Source organism: Mastacembelus armatus, chromosome 5, assembly GCF_900324485.2.
Source record: "Mastacembelus armatus chromosome 5, fMasArm1.2, whole genome shotgun sequence".
In the NCBI taxonomy this organism is placed as follows: domain Eukaryota; kingdom Metazoa; phylum Chordata; class Actinopteri; order Synbranchiformes; family Mastacembelidae; genus Mastacembelus; species Mastacembelus armatus.
Window position 1 is genome coordinate 23,886,534 of NC_046637.1, and position 13,782 is coordinate 23,900,315.

General features: G+C 41.6%; 1 protein-coding gene across 2 annotated transcripts; it reads left to right on the plus strand.

Moving 5' to 3' along the window:
* Positions 1-6,646: 6,646 nt before the first annotated feature.
* Positions 6,647-11,013, plus strand: msx1a (muscle segment homeobox 1a). Of its 2 annotated transcripts, XM_026307223.1 has the most exons (3): positions 6,647-6,751; positions 8,858-9,491; positions 9,712-10,130. In XM_026307223.1, the coding sequence occupies exons 2-3, from the start codon at positions 9,065-9,067 to the stop codon at positions 10,128-10,130; spliced, it is 846 nt and encodes a 281-aa protein (XP_026163008.1). In that variant the 5' UTR covers positions 6,647-6,751; positions 8,858-9,064. The 2 variants fall into 2 exon arrangements, with proteins under 2 accessions (XP_026163008.1, XP_026163009.1); XM_026307224.1 differs by lacking the exon at positions 6,647-6,751 and having other exon boundaries at positions 9,065-9,491; positions 9,712-11,013.
* The last annotated feature ends 2,769 nt before the right edge of the window (positions 11,014-13,782 follow it).

Consider the following 13,782-nt stretch of genomic DNA (forward strand, 5'->3'; position numbering starts at 1 on the left):
CCAAAGTCTCAGAATTAAAGCTTATAAATTATTTTATTTATTTTCATGCCAGATTATTGGCCAGAATCAACAGATCTTTAAAAAGGTGTGCATGCCTTCATAATCACCTTCTATGTCCAAGCAGTTTATGGAATTGGTACCTACTAGAACAAAGGATTACCTTTACTTCTGAACTCCATGAACCTTAACCCATACAAACTGGCTGAGTGCAATATTTCTGTTTTAACTTAAATCAGACTTAGAACTAAATTTACAAGGTGCCAGTGCAAAGTATCCAAAGGTATTTCTTTATTACGTGTTAGAGGCTACTGGTTTTTTAGTCACCACTTAAATATACGCTGTAAAATGTGCCAAGCAAATAGCAAATTGTTACAGTTTTTATTGTCACATCTCACACTATTCATCCAAATCACTTTTCTCCCCTGCAAGCTGACAAAACTACAATGAGAGGCAGTAATAAGAGCACTCCGCTACCCCTAAACACAAACACAAAGTTCTCCTATTTACAGGATTGCTCACATCATAGTCTATCAATTCAAATGTTCTTATACCATACACACACTTCCTTCCTGTGCAGCTGGCACACATGCTTGAAATACTTCGTTTAGCTCTTTCTTTCTTTCAGATATATACACACACACAACACTGACCACGAAGCACCGACAAACTGAACACAAGCAAAAGGCCATGACCATAAATAAACACAAGAATTTGTAAGGTTGACTTTTGCAATTAGGACTGCAAGGGAAAATATATCTCAGAGAAACATTTTAATGAGCTTCTGCTAAGCAGCCGTGCTTTCTAAAAAAGAGCACCCCAATAACGGTTCATCACTCAAAACCTGATGTAGGGGAAATTCTTGTGGGTGTGAGATATTTCACTGTGTCCAGTGATGGCTCAGTAAAGAGCCCTGGGTGTCATAAAACCTGAAGGCAATTTAAAATGGTTATTTTTCACCCCGGTTTGTAAATTCTGTAGCAATTAATCTGCCCAATTTGATTACGAACGGCACAAATTAAACAATAAAGACCTGTCTAATGAGGGATTAATTATGGGTAGCAGGAGGGGAGTGAGACCGAGGCAATAGCCATATGTCAGTGTCTTCTGCAGACAGCAGAGGGCCATAAGGAAGACAAAGAGGCTCCTCGTCCATGTGGTCCCGCACTGATAGGGCCCCCTCATCACAGATCAGTAGATCCACAGCCCATGGAGCCCATAAACGGCTGGGCCATAATTGAAAGTGCCAAAATCAATAGCGTTGACAGGCCTTAATTAAATTAAATATGTCTCTCATAAGGGAGGGGTGGGGTTGTGGAAGTGCTACTGCTGAGCTAACTGTTTAAGGAACTGTAGGTGCAGAGTGTGTATAAGTGTGTATACATTATAGGTATGCGACAACACTTAAATGGCTAATGATTTTGTTATAATGTCACATGCTATGATGCCATTAAGCAGGCAGTGGAAAATGTGGTATCCTAGTGAAGAGGTCTTTTTAAACAGATTAAAGGCTTCTTTGTCAAATCACTTTTTCCCTCCTGGCCACAAAAAACAAACAGCTTAAATTAACTAGATTTCACAACATCCTGTGACTCAAATTTGAAAATGTAACAGTCATGTCAAACTGCAGGTAACCGGATGCCATTTTAGCTTGAGGTGTGTGGTTGCATTCACTGCATACACATATAATTTGTATGCGGTCACTTTAAAGCTAGTGCCAGTAAAGCATGTTGTGTTTTTACTGCTGGTGAACTCAGTCGTTCACATTTACTGGGAAGTTTATCCAGAAACCAGTGCACTGCACTGTAAATGGCCTAGTCCACTACAGAGAAGTTAACACAAAACACCATGTTCCCTGCTATATCACACCAACAGGTCTCACTGCACATTGCAAACATAAATAAAAAGGTATTATAAGATGATCAAACTAAACCAATCTTAGTGTCTTGGTGTCTGACTAATATAATAAACTAATAATATTACTGTGCGTGACAGGATGCATAGACTGCTGTTGACTCCTACCTTTAAAAATTTCAGATCTATCAAAACTTTTGACCCCCCCCCCCTCTCCAATTTCAGATTTTCTCACAACAAACAAAAAGGGATGCACCTTCAGGAAAGACCTGCATGGCTGAATTAAGCACAAATCCTCCTGCATTCCTGCTGCAGACTAATCGATGTGGGCTTTGCTGCCTGGTCCATTACAACCAGCGGACATCTTTTGTGTTTAAGCTGGTCCTGTTGGCCACAGGGAAACACTGAGAGGCAAAGGACATCACCTGAATAAAAAGGCCCAACTCCTCATCATTTCAGGCTTTGCCCACATTTAAAGGATTAGGCAGCCAGAGTCAACAAAGGGTCACTGACAGAACGTTCTTCGGACTGGAGGCAGGCGGAGGACAGGGGCGGGTTAGATGGGATGTTGATGGGGGGTTACAAGAGGCTCAACCCCCTCTGAATAAACTTGAGTTGCAGACTGTTGAGACTTGTGAGATTAGGATGGAGCCAAGTCTGCTCCTCCGTGATCTGAAGGGCCGGGCTCACAGTGGCTCACCCCCCACATTACAACTTCCCAGACAAACCCCCTAATTCTGCCCTAACATTGTTGTTTTGATTTGCTTTTCTTTTCAGATATGTAGCAGGAGGGAAAAGTCCAAAATGATGGGCTTAAGACTTTGTGAAGGAAGGTTTATGTACATGGTGTCACTGGAAGGGCAAGACAGAGATTCTGTTGTGATATTTTATAATGGCTGAACCAGCACCACTATATAAATCCTTATGATTGCATTTCACAACCTATTTGTATCTGATGTGAGTTCTCACAGAATTAATTTCCAACACAATATTTTCTTGCTTATCTTGATGAAAATGGGAAATGATTTTCGTTTTCCCAAAGAAAAATGATTTACTCGTAAAATCTGTAGAGGAAATAATATTTGTTTAAACCAAATTATTGTAACATTCGTATGTAACATGCTGAGCACTGATAGATTAAAAAAGTGTGAACTACCTTAAAACATTAGGAATCATTGTCTTTAAAAATGATCACAACCAAAAATTATATTTATTAAGTGAAAAAAAATAATTTTATTATATCAATAAATGCATGCTGTTGCTGTAATTAGATGCATCTGAAAAATATTAAGAATAATAATAAAATACCAATTTGAAGGACAGTTTTTATTGAATATTAATATTTGGAAAATAACAGAATATAGCAATACTATAAAAAGTAGTTGCAACAGTAATTTTTTCCTCAAATAAGACTGCACATGTTTTCATTATGCCTGCAATTTGTTTTGAGAGATGGGAAATAAGGGTGACAGCGTTTCTGATGCTCCACATCATCATCATTACGCATCTTTTTAATCCGCGCATTACGGATTATAGAAATGATTTGTTGCTGAAACTACAGCTTGTTATGCGCTTATTAGGCATTTCATTTAAGACTCTATTTAGTTTCTAATCAATGCACCCACTCGGCGTCTGAAAAGAGCCAAATGATCGACTAAATCTAAATAAATCCCATGATTTGTCATTAGTTAATCAATCCATTTAGATGGTCTATATCATATTACGCAGGCCACTGATTTGCAAAGGATTTTAGTATGCTTCCTGTTTAATGGCGTGAAAGAAATAAGGGGGCGATAATTCAATTTCACACCAATACCTCGGGTAATTGAGATGTCTTTGATTGAACGATTGAATGTTGTAAATTTTTAAAGCGGCAGTTTTATCTAAGTTTTACAGAGGAGTGAACGGCAGACAGGAGAACCGATACCGCCGCTCACATGATGAAATTATTTTGATTTTGAAGTCATGCAGAGGTCACTGTCTGAAGGGTAAAAAAAAAAAAAAAAAAAAAAAAAAGGATAAGCATCCTAATCTGGCTGCGCGTGCGCGCGCGCGCGTATAAAAAAAAGGAACAATTTCGCTTCTTCTAAAGATTTTGAATTGTGCTTTTTTTTAGGCTACATGAAAGTATATATAGTAATATGTTATAGTAATAGCCCTAATAAACGAGAATCAATAAAATAAGAGCAATAACAATAACAATAAAAATAATGTTTTAGATAAACGAACAAAAATGACAGTAGGCCTAATTTAACACAGCCAATCTTTTAAGACTTGTATCACATTTAGATGGAATTTAGTTAGGACTGCAGCGTCAAGTAAAAACAATGAGGAAAAGCTATATATGCACTTTTGCTTTCTGTTTAAAAAACACTAAATCACCAGTCAAGCCAGTAACATTAGTTAGAGAGTACGCAGATAAGTATTCATTCTACATTTAGCGTGGCTGTTACCTTGAATGATACTCTTCACAACACAGAGTTCAGAAATAAACCAACGTTTTTAAAATCAGCGCATTAATATATAAAAGTGATGCGGTCACAGGTGTGTCAGGTAAGCCGCTGCGGTTTTAATGCAATTCAGCCAATCAGAGCGGAGCACGGGAACCGATTTAAAACCCATTATTATGACCCAAAAGTCAGGCAGCAACCAAAACATCCATGTTTTCCTAGAAAACGAGGGAGTGAAGGGGACAGAGATAATATTTCCGACTTTCGACAGTCCTCTGCACTGCATCAGAGCCAGCAGAGTGCTGCCACACTGCCTAACATCTTTAACCATCACGCATCAAAACGCAGAGACTTTTGCGGCGATGCCAGGCAAATATGTCTTTTTAAGCACGGCCCCCCGCTGGGCTGGCGACAACCGAGCTGAAAACCTCTTTTTCCTGAGGCGCAGGGAGGTTTTTATCATCACCGTGGGACACATTCATCCTGCCTGTCGTGCGGGGAAAGGTGAGGGAGATGAATGGGAAATAAAGCTCACAGAGCGGAGGATCTGATTTACTTAGAGAGTTAATAATTCGAAAAGCATCTATTTCTTCTTCTTCTTCCTTCGTTCAAATCGCATGAAGTCGTTTAATCGCCGAGGCTTCACATGCGTTTATCATGGTCACCCTGCGCGCCTTCACGTTTGGACTCGATTTTTCTCCCAGCAGCACTTTCCCTGCTGACGGGGGGCTGGTTAGGCTGAGCTCCCGCTGCTTCTCCGGACCATCAGAACCTAGAAATATAACTGCTTTACTTAAACTTACACTTTTATACTAAATATCAACTCAACTAATTCCGACTGAACTTTATATCCTGCAATAAACGCGTGATTTTTAAAGGTCATTTTTGATCCACACCACTCCTCTGCATATTTTACGACAGAGCGCACATTATTTTGTTAATGCAAATTAAATTCAGGTAGTGCAAAGCCTCGTGTTCTTGCATGGCAACACAGTGTTCAGGGTTAAACTTGTTCACATGTAATAATATGACAACTATTATTTTGGGGATGAGGTTAACAAAACTTCAGAAATGGATGCAACGACTTGTGGACTCTGGACACATACACCTGTCAAACCGCCTGGAGCAGTGGTCTGCAGGCCAACCTGTGAGTGTGAATGGCATCCTGAAGCTTAAATGACCGTGAGGCATTGTTACTTACTGGCAGCAAAGTGCCCAGATCCGCCTGACTGCGCTAATTGCTTTGAAATAGGATACATTATGTATAATTATGGAGACCTTGGGCTGGGCTGCCGGCTGTTTCTTTCATCTCTCTGAGGTGCATCATAAAGTCGCTATCAAATTAACTTAAAAATCGCCAAAATTGCTGCTCAGATTACCTCACCAAAAGCATTTCTCGGGGAATTAACTCTAAGTCCATTTCTGACAATATCCTATAGGTTTGAGTGCCCCATTCAGGCACAGTTTTCTCCATAAATGAAAAATGTGAGCGGGGTTAAGGAGTTATACTCACATGCGCGATGTCATTTTCCCAGACGAAAAGTCGTGTACGCGCAGCAAGTACAAATACTTTGCCTGAAAAACGCCTTTTGACATCCACGCTGCGTTTTATTTCTTTACAGTGTAAATGGACAGACCTCGCATGAAAAGGGTTAAGACAACTTTAAGAGGAGGCAACAATGGGCTTTTGTGTGGAGTCCCTGCCTCCTGACTGGGAATCAAAGGTAGTTTATAAAGTTAAATAAAGGCCCGATGAGCCTTACAGTTGTTTTGTATCTCAGATCGGCCCTCGTCTGTTGCCTCGGGATTAAAATAAAACGGCATAGTAATGGTCTTTTCCATGGCCTATCAGGCTTCTTAAAGGCCAGTGTTTGGGATGCTAATTGCCTCCAACATTGTTTTCCACCACCACTGTCCCTCTGTTTGTGAGACAGACTGGAGACATGGATACTGCATCAGCCCAGGCCCGCAATCACTTTCTAGATGTAAGATCGGGGAGAAAAATGAGAGAAATGTGGGAAAGTGAATTAGACCTCATTATTTCAGGCTGGTTCACTCATCATTTCATGAAGTATTTGGTCATATTTTCCCCTGAGTAATATGTCTCAGCTATATTCTGGGCCTATTGTCATCAAACCAGAAAACATTCATGTTCAACACGGGAGGAGATGCAGTGGGGATCATCAATATGATTTATGAGTCCCTCTATATGCAACACATCAGCGGAAACATTACAACACAGCCTGTGTGTTGTCACCACACCTTACTAAACAGCGCGCGTAATGCGTCTCATGTGTGACTGTTTGTGTTTACGCAGACCTGTTTAACGAGTTGGTGTAGGAGGACGGGTTAAGTGTTTGAGCCCCAAGCACAGGGGACTTCGGACGGACGTGGGAGCCCGGAGACTTCGCTGACTTCAAAAGCTTTCGGGGCAATGCCACTCGTTCCAGGTTAGAGACTTTAAGTGTTTCCAAACACGCTGCAGCTGCACGCGGAGCCTGCTACCTGCGCGCGCGCTCACGCACACTCACACTCACACTCACACTCACTCACACTCACACTCACACTCACACTCACACTCACACTCACACTCACACTCACACTCACACTCACACTCACACACAGAAAGAGACACAGGATGTGCTGCCGAGGAAATGAGAAATTAAGAGTCTGTGTGTTCAATTTTAATAAACCGAGTGGAACCAGGTTATCTGTGATTAAGCAACACCTGTGGCCCCATTTAAACACGCACGTGCCAACCAGAAACCACTCTAGGGCGAACTGTTGTTCGACAACAGTTTGTGAATGAATGACTTTTACAGATGTATTACTTTAATAATTTTACACACCTCTAACGAAATAAATTAACCTCCCACGCCTCGCTTCCTTTTTGTAACATTTGCCTTATAAAAAAAAAAACCATCATGTATTTTTCCTTAATTATTCTTGACCTCCTTCTCCAAATAGCAAATTATTGACCTTATCGTATGATCTATATTACTCATACAAGCAAAGCAGTTCACTGCAGCCTGCCTCCCCGGTAAAATCACTGTGTCACCTTGAATTGTTCCAGTAGAGGAAGTTGTTTTACTCATTAATATTTTAACCATTCACACCACACCTGAACAGGTTTAAACTCTATCAGGCTCTGCTTCTAAAGTGGGGTCCGCGGCCCCGGAGGTGAACTTCTGATTCCCCTCCTGAAGTGACAGTACAGTAGACTTGGATTATGAAGATTGTGAGGGAGTTGAGCTCTCGCACTTACCGGCGTAGGCTTTTTAACAATGTGTATCTTGGGAAACAGTTGCGCACCAAGGAATCCCTTTCCCTCCCAGTGGCTCTCTGAAAGTACTGGAGCTGGCCCTTTATTCTGAGGAGTACTACAGCGACTATAGCGCTCATATGAATAGATGGAAATGGCGTGCGATCGGCTGGGGAAAAGCTAATTTTTCAGGCTGAATGGCTCAGTGTCCCTGGGCTAAAGCGGCTATACGAGAAGGAGGCGGTGCTGAGCTCTCGGTGCGGGTTCAACTTTTCAATAGTCTCCCTAAAAGTCGAGCCCTTTGATCCAGCCGCTGCTGGCGCCTAAAAACAACATAACTTGTCTGCCCATTAGGGAGACTGACAAATCGTGACAGATTGTTTATGCTTGGCAATTAGCGACGCAGCCGCCTGCCTGAGAACTGACTACACCGCAAAAAGGTAACCTAGGGCCTGTTGCCATGTCCTTTGCTCTTTGTGAAGCTTATTTTGAAATCTAACTTAGTGCAACAGCATTTTGAAGGGGGACTCAAACGTCATGGGTGCATTAATTAAAGTGAATATACTCTTCCTTAGATCTCCCTGTTTTTAAGGACAGCAGATAATGAGAAGGAGCAGGAGGTCCAACCAGGTAAATCAATGACAGTCCTGGGTTAGGTCTCTCCTTGGCTCCGAGCTGCCCCCTCCCCTTTGCACTCGACTCCTCATAATTTTTGACTTTAATGGATGTTGTCAAGGTGTGTGTGTGTGAGTGAGTGTGTGTGTGTGTGTGGTGGTGGGGGGGGGGGGTCCTACTGATCTCCCTACACCCCCCGCCCTCAAAGCCCCATAATTACCCCTAAATGACTGCTAAGGCCTGTGCGTTTCAATCTGATTAGAGCCCCGCAGCCATCAATAAACAGCGCGCTGCAAGAGCTTCATCACATAAAGGAGGGCAGTAAACTGTTGGGCAATATTCAAAACTCTCCGCAGCAGTAGTGTAAAACATGGCCAAACTCGTCTTATGGGTCGATTAAAGCCTGTCCAAAATGTTTGGGGCAGAAACGATATCAAAGATGGTGTAAACATGGAGAGTAATAATAGACTTGATGCACATGCCTACAGGCCTAATTATAAAATGTCAATAACTTAATGGTACAGTAATTACAGGGCGTACTTTGGGCAGAACATTAGTTTGTGGGATTTGGTCGTGATGAAACCATGGCTCATTAAGAGTTTGTTGTGTTTATGTTTATCAGAAGTTGGTTGTTAGAAAAGTAACTGTTAACTTTCCCACTGACTTTTTTTTTTTGTAGTCTCACATGGTCCAGCCCACGTCGCCCGTGATTGGCCGCCTCGCTCTCCACGCCTGCCTTATTATAGCACTGCGCTCCAATTTGGTCACATAAACATGAGGATACCGTCACCTTAGGGCGCACTGCAGCAACTTTTTTTGTAACTCTTTCCACGATACGCACGACAGTCAACTAGTCACCTTTACCACCGGCGCCAGTCGGACCTGTATGGCCCCATCGATCGCCATGTCAGCTTTGACCGCTGGTTTGAAAACTGAAGACCTTCCTCCCCGCTCGGTCCTCGTCAGCAGAGGCGAGATGCAGACCAGTCTGAGTCCTGCAGAGGAGACGGGGAAGCCCAAAGTTGCTATTCTGCCTTTCAGCGTCGAGGCACTGATGGCTGACAGGAAACCCAGCAGAGAAGTGCCATCCCCGACGTCCGTGGCCGGGACATCTCAAGCGTTGGGAAAGGGCGCACGGATGGGCTCTTTCGGTAGCCTGGATACTTCAGTTCCTGCTTTACCCATGAGCTCATCTTTTTCAGTGGGCGAGATCATGAACGTGCCAGAAGACGTACTGATCAAACCCGAGAGCCCGGACAGTAAAGAGAGGTCTTCGTGGATACAGAGCCCCCGTTTTTCTCCTACACCTCCAAGTAAGTCGAGCTTGTGGTGTCAATGCATAAAAATAAATAATATCTTAGTTATGTGTAATATTTTGCTTTCAAATATGTTTGTACGTGTATAGAAAATATTTTCTTTAAAAGCCAAGATGTTTTGCATGTAAATCGTGGCACTTAGTGCATTTAAATGAATTTGGCATTATGACTTGAAATCCACGGTTTTAAATGAAAGCGTTTTGTCTTCCTAACACAGGAAGGTTGAGTCCTCCTGCCTGCCCACTGCGCAAACACAAGACGAACAGAAAGCCTCGCACCCCGTTCACCACGTCCCAGCTGCTGGCGCTGGAGAGGAAGTTCCGCCAGAAGCAGTACCTTTCCATCGCCGAGCGCGCAGAGTTCTCCAGTTCCCTCAACTTGACGGAGACCCAGGTCAAAATCTGGTTTCAAAACAGGAGAGCCAAAGCCAAGCGGCTGCAGGAGGCAGAACTTGAAAAACTGAAAATGGCAGCGAAGCCTATGCTGCCTCCAGCTTTCGGTATTTCCTTTCCGCTCGGTGCGCACGTCCCCGCGTCCTACGCTGGGTCGCACCCGTTCCAAAGGCACTCTCTGCCGGTTTCCCCAGTGGGACTGTACGCCGCTCACGTCGGATATAGTATGTACCATCTGGCTTGACGGTGACACAGTACGAGGGGCGCGTGCAGTGGGACACAAGGGGGTTAAAGACTACTTTCTGAAGGCCCCACGCCAGAAAGGGCCCTTCGGACAGGTGAGGTGATACTGTACTAAATACCGAGGCATCCTGGTGGTGAGCTCAGTGTCACATGCTGACTCCTAACAGACCCTCTTTCTGAGGACACCTAAGTTTATCCACTTCTCTTGACCTCGCCAGTAAGTTCACACACTGCAAAAAAACAATCCAGCTTTATTAGTCATTTAATCTTAAGTCTTACATCTGTTTGTCAGTGGATTTTGGCATAAGTCTTGATACTAGAACTTCAATTTCAGACACATAAGATGAGCCTGAGACTAAATGACTTTAAAGTGGATATTTTTGCGGTGCAGAGGTGGAAAACAGCTTAGTAACTTGTAGGCCTATGATCCCAAATGAACAGTCAAGTATGGACAGCAGGCTGTGTGCCAGTGCGTCAGATAGCCTACCCCTTGTCTCTGTGCTACTTGTGCTACAGCCAGGTAAAGGGAGATTTTATATGCGCATCTTGACATTTTTACCCAGACGAAAACATATCGGGCTTTCACAGCATATGTGGGCTGTCACACGGCAAACGTCCCATACTTCTTCATGTTTTGCATTCATATCAATGCGTAACTATAGGCGGGTTACTGAATCCAGTGTCAATGAATGCTCTTTGTTAAATTTGGAGAACCACAGCATTTGTTTTGTTTTTTATAACAGCACTGTCTGTTGTTGAAATGATTCCCTTCGGAAGGGATGTGTGTACTGTAAAATAATGTATATTTGAAGAATATCCTCATTTATATTATGAATATATTTGTGACATAACTTAACAATAAATTGTTTATTCTTTTTCATTAAGAGGTTGTTCGTTTTGACTCACGGGACCCCGCTGCACCAAAATCTGATACTGACTATCTTTAGAGAAACTAAGAAGAAGAGGAAAGTAGAAACTAATGATCTCTCAGGCCTGATGTTGCAAATACATTTCAGAAAAAGACGCAGGACTGTTGAAGCATGTCTGAGAATATAGACTGTTATTTTATTCTGTTTGCCGTCAAAGCTTTCACTGAATTGAAACTTGCCACATGTTATTTGGAGGAATGTATTTGCTGCAGCTGTTGCCTGGTGCTTTGAAACAACTAACCTAGATTTTGTTGGCGCCAGAAGAGTTTCAGGGGGTGGAGGTGAGGAGGAGGGGGGGGGGAGACAAGCGCTTGTGCTAACTTCAAAACAACACCGATAAATATTGTGGATCGCCTCCCTGGGCTGAACTGCTTGTAAACAATCCACTGGAGCGTCATTATGGGGTGTTTAGTGTGTAAAATGAGCAGGGTGACACCCCATTATGGAGAAGACAGGCTGTTATAGGACCCATGTGCCAATCCACATTTGAACCTCCTGGAGCACAAAAACGGGAAATATTTTAATCTGGAGATGAACGGGTCATTTTCTGTCATCTGGACTTAAAATGACAAAACAGGGATCAGATAGGGGCAAAATTACAGGCCACTCCGCGGCTGTTTTAAAGGCTTCCCCTTGACTTCCCTGCCATTTAGGCAGGGGTTAAATTGGAGTAAAATAATTGCTGTAATGAGCAAAGGCAATCTGCCGCAGACGGGGGCCGGCTCCAGCGAGGCTGTAGCTCCAGGCAAGGCGGAACTTTTATCATTCCTGAAATGTCAACGGGGGACTGGGGCGGGCAGCACTCCTCAATGCGCTGTGATTTCCGCCTGCTGTCCTAAACAACAACCTAAACTCAAACAGACATACATTTTTATTCTGCCAGTGAAAAACCCATGCGCATTTTCTTACAGTTCATTTTAATCCACGCTGAATGTTGCTAAACGACACATGTATCTATATATTTTTTTATTTATTTTATGTATATTTCTTCCAATGCCGGCTCATTGTATCCATGAGGCCTGAATTAATCCATAATCCCTGACAACAATTAAAAATCACACGGGTGAGCGCTCTGTCTGAAAAGAAGAGAAACTTGACACAAAAGAGCCAAAGGGGATCCGTCCCTTCTTTAAACGCGTTCATTCTTTTGTCCTGCTCCCCACTCCCCATCTTACCAGGAGCCAAACAGAAAACCTGTTTTTATCCTGCAAAAGATCACAGGAGACCGTTTGACTCTGAACTCTAATTTCATGAGCCCCAAGAAAAGAAAACATGTTATCCCGAAATCTTGAATGATTACTGAAGAAGAGGAGTCGCTGGAGGTTTAATAAAACTCTAACACTGAGTGTTTTCACTTTTTTATTATTCCAGCCCCATGACGTATAGATTATACTTAGCGTAATATATTTTATTGAAGTAGCCTGCGTTTGTCAAGCAAACTAATAATAAATAAGCCTAAAAAATACACGTAAATGTGCGTTTGGATAAAATAGCCCTATATGAACATATTTAAATGAAAAGATAAATGATTAATATATATATATATAGATATAAATATATAGATAGATTACGTTATAAAATAACGTTTCCTTCTCAGCAAGGACAAATTATTACCATAATTCTAACAATTAAAGGATCAGACATTTATTAGATCTAATATTCTTGGTTCCTTATAAAAGAGCTAACTTTTGTTCCCAACACTGGAATAAAGTCAATAAATGGCAGCACTTTTTAATTAGACGTATTTCTAAGAAATGATATTGTGTGATTGTTGCAAATCCTAAAGATGAATTAATTTACCTAAAATATTGAAGCGTTGTCAGGGTAAATCAAATTTTACCAGTAAAGAAAGACAAACACGTCTAACATTACCACCTGAATGCAGGCATAAATCTAACCTATATCCATTCATAAGATAAATGTCATAAAAAGCCCAAGTTGCCTGCTCCGTCTTTTAAATAGCTACCACACCACCACCACCTTCTGTTCAGAGGTGGCGTACCATAACATGAGCGCTTTGCTTGAAAAAAGTTTAAAGCTTGAATACTAAACTAAAAATGACCATGGTAAAATAATTTTAAATTGTGACCCGTGCACCAAGCCTAAATGAATCTGAATTGTTTTATTTATAGGTTTGCCCATTTCTGCTTGGGCATTTTCAACTGTTTTAGGTAGACTATATGTGTGACTGAAAAAAATCACAGCAATAATGACTTTTCCAAATATTAACAAAAAAAGAACAGGCCTAACTGAGCCCTGTGAAATGCTGTTTTTTTTCATCTTTTTATTTGATCTTTATTTTAAACACTATGTACGCCTATGTAGTTTAATTGTTATGTCAAAGGTTGTCATGAAACATTGTTATGAAAATGACTTATGTTCACATCTTCAAAAAAAAAAAAAAAAAGGTAGAGGCAAATTGGATCTGGGTTAAATAAACTCACTGAAATGTTTAACATTTATATTAAATGTTATATTAAATATAACAAATAAACTCGTTTAACTAGGATATACGTCAGACTGTATTAAACACACAACCCTGTTTTTGCTCTGCTATTATAGGCCTGTACAATACAGTGGAAATCCAGCCAGTCACAACAGCATGTTGTATTTATTAATAATGCAGCACGAATGTTATAAATCAGTGTTGAGTCACAGCAAAGATAACCATCATCACCAATTTTTTGTGGCAGCCTATACACCAAAAAAAAAAAAAAAAAAAAA